The 3,650-nt window shown below is 45.3% G+C and overlaps 1 protein-coding gene across 1 annotated transcript in view; it reads left to right on the forward strand.

Moving 5' to 3' along the window:
* Positions 1–3,650, forward strand: part of LOC102679297 (PHD finger protein rhinoceros) — a 36,547-nt gene that overhangs the window by 21,299 nt on the left and 11,598 nt on the right. The window contains 2 exon segments of the mRNA XM_006620298.2: positions 2,398–2,904; positions 3,091–3,644. Coding sequence (XP_006620361.2) covers positions 2,398–2,904; positions 3,091–3,644 — 1,061 coding nt within the window.

A 3,650-nucleotide genomic window follows, 5' to 3' on the forward strand; every position in this document is an offset into this window, starting at 1 on the left:
CGAATAAAAAAGTTAACACGATGATCGATCGTTCACTCGAACTCGATTGTTTTTCTCGATGGAAAATTGCACTTTGCGGGCAATTACGAGGCGCGCCATCAACGACGCCTTTCGACGAAACTGGGTCGTTCGAGCAAAGGAACCTCCGCTGCACGCTCCTACGTCAACAATTTCCTGGCCGCCTTCCGTGGCAAGAAGATGGGATTCCCGTGTAACCACGCGGACCGTAATACGCGCCAATTGTTGTTGTTCAACCTGCCGCTTTTTACCTACGAATCTTATATCTCTCCCCCTTCGTTTCGAGTCGCGTTTTCTTGTGCGAGGCCACTTGCGTGCGCTGGAATTCCGGTTGAACGCACGAAACGGGGGGGATCCGAAGGGCGTTGCAAGATGTTCAAACAACGGTAATGGAGGAAAAATCTCTAGGAACACAGCTCTCTCTATTCCAATTAAACGAATTTTTCCACTATTCGTGCAATCGCGAGAACTCAATTCCTCCTCCGTTTACGCGAAGATCAAGTTTATACGATAAACTCGCGTTGTAATTCTCTTTTTATCATTACGTATCACGGGGTGACCTAAAAAAGTAATTAAATGGAGATTCCTACTACTAAAGGTAATTGCAACTTTTATTAACTTTGCAAAAATTGTATCGTTGGAAACGGAAAACGATCTGATCCGAATATCTTTTTGTCGAATTATATTTTATTCGAGGAACAATGAATAATTAATTAATTCGTATTCCTTCTCAAAAATATAAATTATGCGCAAAATTTTAAATTTTTATTAAACGAAGTGGGACGAGAATCTCCAAAGAAGTAACTTTCCAAAAATGTCTTACTAATATTTCGATGTCCTAAATACAATGATCATTTCTCGAAGAGTTGTTAAAAAGAAAGGAATCAACAGGAAAAAAATCAGCTCCATCTTACAGCTAATATTGCAACGTGTCAAATTGTCGTGAAATACTAAATTTACGCGACGATGCAACGTTCGCGCGAAACGCTTGATCGTGAGGGTAGGCGTTATTCTAGCAGAATTTAACGCGCGTGTGTGGGCGCATTCCGTCGAAAAAGAAAACTCTGTCGTTCGGATGCCCACGCGTTTTTTAAAATCGCGCCTCGTGGGAAATTATTGAGAAAAAGAGCAATAAAAACTCGGAAGCTCGGAGAGAAAACGATCCGGTGAAAACCTAGTTTCCTCCAATCACTTTCTCCGATCGTTAATTTAGAGTTCGACATCCGGCGGCATGAAAAATGACACATCCGATAATGTTTTTCCTTTTTTTCTTCTTTCTTTCTTTCTTTCTTCTCTCGTTTCGAGCCAATGTTTTGTTTTGAAATATTTATTTCCTATTTTTTCTCTTCTCTAATAAAATCAAAATTATCCTTTTTTCGTATCCTTTCTTCGTTATTTACTTCGAATTTATTTCAAGATCATCCCTATCGTTCGATATTCATACCATATAAAAGATCATCGTTGCAATTGATCCGAAAACTTCCAAAGCTCCAAAAGATAGATAAAATCAGAGAAATATCGTCCAACGAAAAAAAAAAAAAATAAGAACGAGCCGTTGGAAACATTCGAAAAGGAGGAGATTTTTTGAAACTCGAGGCGAGGAAAAATCGCGCGAAGACGGAAGCTTTTGTCGACTCGTCGCTTTCGAAAGAATTCGCAGCGTCACTTCGATCTGTCCCTTTCCATCCGCTCACTCGTGTTATGAAACACGAGTTGTCGTTCGAAAATCAAACGTTCGAGGCGTACGTACGTTGTGGAAGAAAACTAGTGGGCTACTCGACCGTGCCGATGCACGCTCTTCTTTGGACGCGCGGACTTTGAAAATAGGCGGACAGAGACCCTGTCTCTGTTCTTTCTTTCCGTTGAATAATTCATTAGCCGAAGGTTTTCATTAAAAGGCCGGCTGACCGTACGAAAAACTTTCTTCAACCCCCGACGACGAGAAAAATAACGTTTTCGCGCCGGCTGCTCCTCGTAAAACTTTCGGGAGTGAAACTTTCATTTCCTGACACCAGGTGATAACGAGACACTTCCTTCAGATCGGCAATTATCCTCTCGAATTATCAACCAGGATTACCAAATACCAGAGGACAGAACGATTATAAGTTGGTTAAGCCGAGTTTCGATCGGTTGCTTAAACTCCGTCCAACGATAGTATTTAATTCCGAGGTTTGAGGGATCGAGCCTGAAAATTTTATCTCTCTCTCGAGAGATGCCTGTCAACTGGAGAATCGTGGTAATTTATTCTCCTATCATTTTCTTAGAAAATTTTCTAATAATTAAAAGTTCCTGGCCATTAAAATTTCGAAGGAAGTTCCGGAATCAATCTTCGCGTAATAAGTAGTCTCGAGGTTTAAAATCTGCGATAAAACGTTTCAGAGTATCCTGCGGGGGAAGGGGATCTCCCAGAAGAGTCAAAGGAAGAAGAACGTGACGTTCACGGAGGACTTGACGGAGATAATCGGTTACGGTGGCGATGACTTCTTCTCGGACGACGAGGAGGAGGAGGACGAGCAGGACACGGCCGAGTCCCTGAACGGGGACGACGAGATACCGCCAGACAGCGAGGAGGAAAGGGCTTTGGGCAACCTGACGCGCGCCAATACCAATTTCAACACCATCACCGCCAATCTGACAGAGATCGTGGCAGCGAACGAGTCGAGTAAATCGTCGAGCAAATCGTTCGCGTCTCTGATGCTTGGAAGGATACAGAAGGACTCGGAGGGGAAGAAGACTACGTTGCTGGTCTCGGTGACGCCCTTCGGCGGCGACGAATCGTTGCCAACGGCGAAGAGGCCCGGCGACAAGAGGGTGAACGGGTTCGTCAACGGGTTCACCAATTTTTCCAAGTGTAAATCCACGACGGTGGACAACGAGAAGGCGGAGGTTGGTCGTCAAATTTTTCTTCCTCTTTTTCAGAAATTCATTTCAAGATCGAATTACGATTCCTTCGATTCGATAACAAAGCAACTCGTTTCTCTTTAAACTCGAGATGTTATCAAAATCGGTATAATTTATTTACCAGGGGAGGAATAATTAAAGAAAAGATATGCTTCTCATATACCCTTCCAGATGCAAAAGAGCGCGAAGAAAGTCGAGATCGAGTCGAAGAAGGACGCGAAGAAGGATCGAAAATATCCATCGAGCATGGAGAAGATCGTGGATATGCCGCTGATCGCGTCCACCAATTTGATCTCCGTGGTCCAACGGAACGAGTCGGCGAACGAAATTGACGAGGCGAGGGAATCGAGGGTCGAAGGGACGACGAGTTCGGACGCCGCGTCCTCCGGTAAATCGGAGAGAAAGAATATTTGCCGCGGCCAGGCGACCAAGAACAACGAGAGGGCGGAACAAAAGACGTCGCAGAAGAGCGCGAGGATCGAATACGATTTCACGAAAACGGGGATGAAGAGAGGTGCGAGCGAGGCGATATCGAGGATGGACGACGGAACGTCGGACAAGGGTATCGAGTTGACTCTGACGCCTCTGGCGAAGAACGAGGCCGAAGACGCGGCTGAGAGCGACAGATCCATGATGATCGGGGGAGGGAAGGAGGCGAGTAAAATTGGCGCGGACGAGGGTGGAAAGGCGGTGGCGGGCAAGGAGGAGCGCGCCAATCCCCCAGGGGGGCG

This window comes from Apis dorsata, unplaced genomic scaffold (assembly GCF_000469605.1).
Source record: "Apis dorsata unplaced genomic scaffold, Apis dorsata 1.3 scaffold_499, whole genome shotgun sequence".
NCBI classification, from domain to species: domain Eukaryota; kingdom Metazoa; phylum Arthropoda; class Insecta; order Hymenoptera; family Apidae; genus Apis; species Apis dorsata.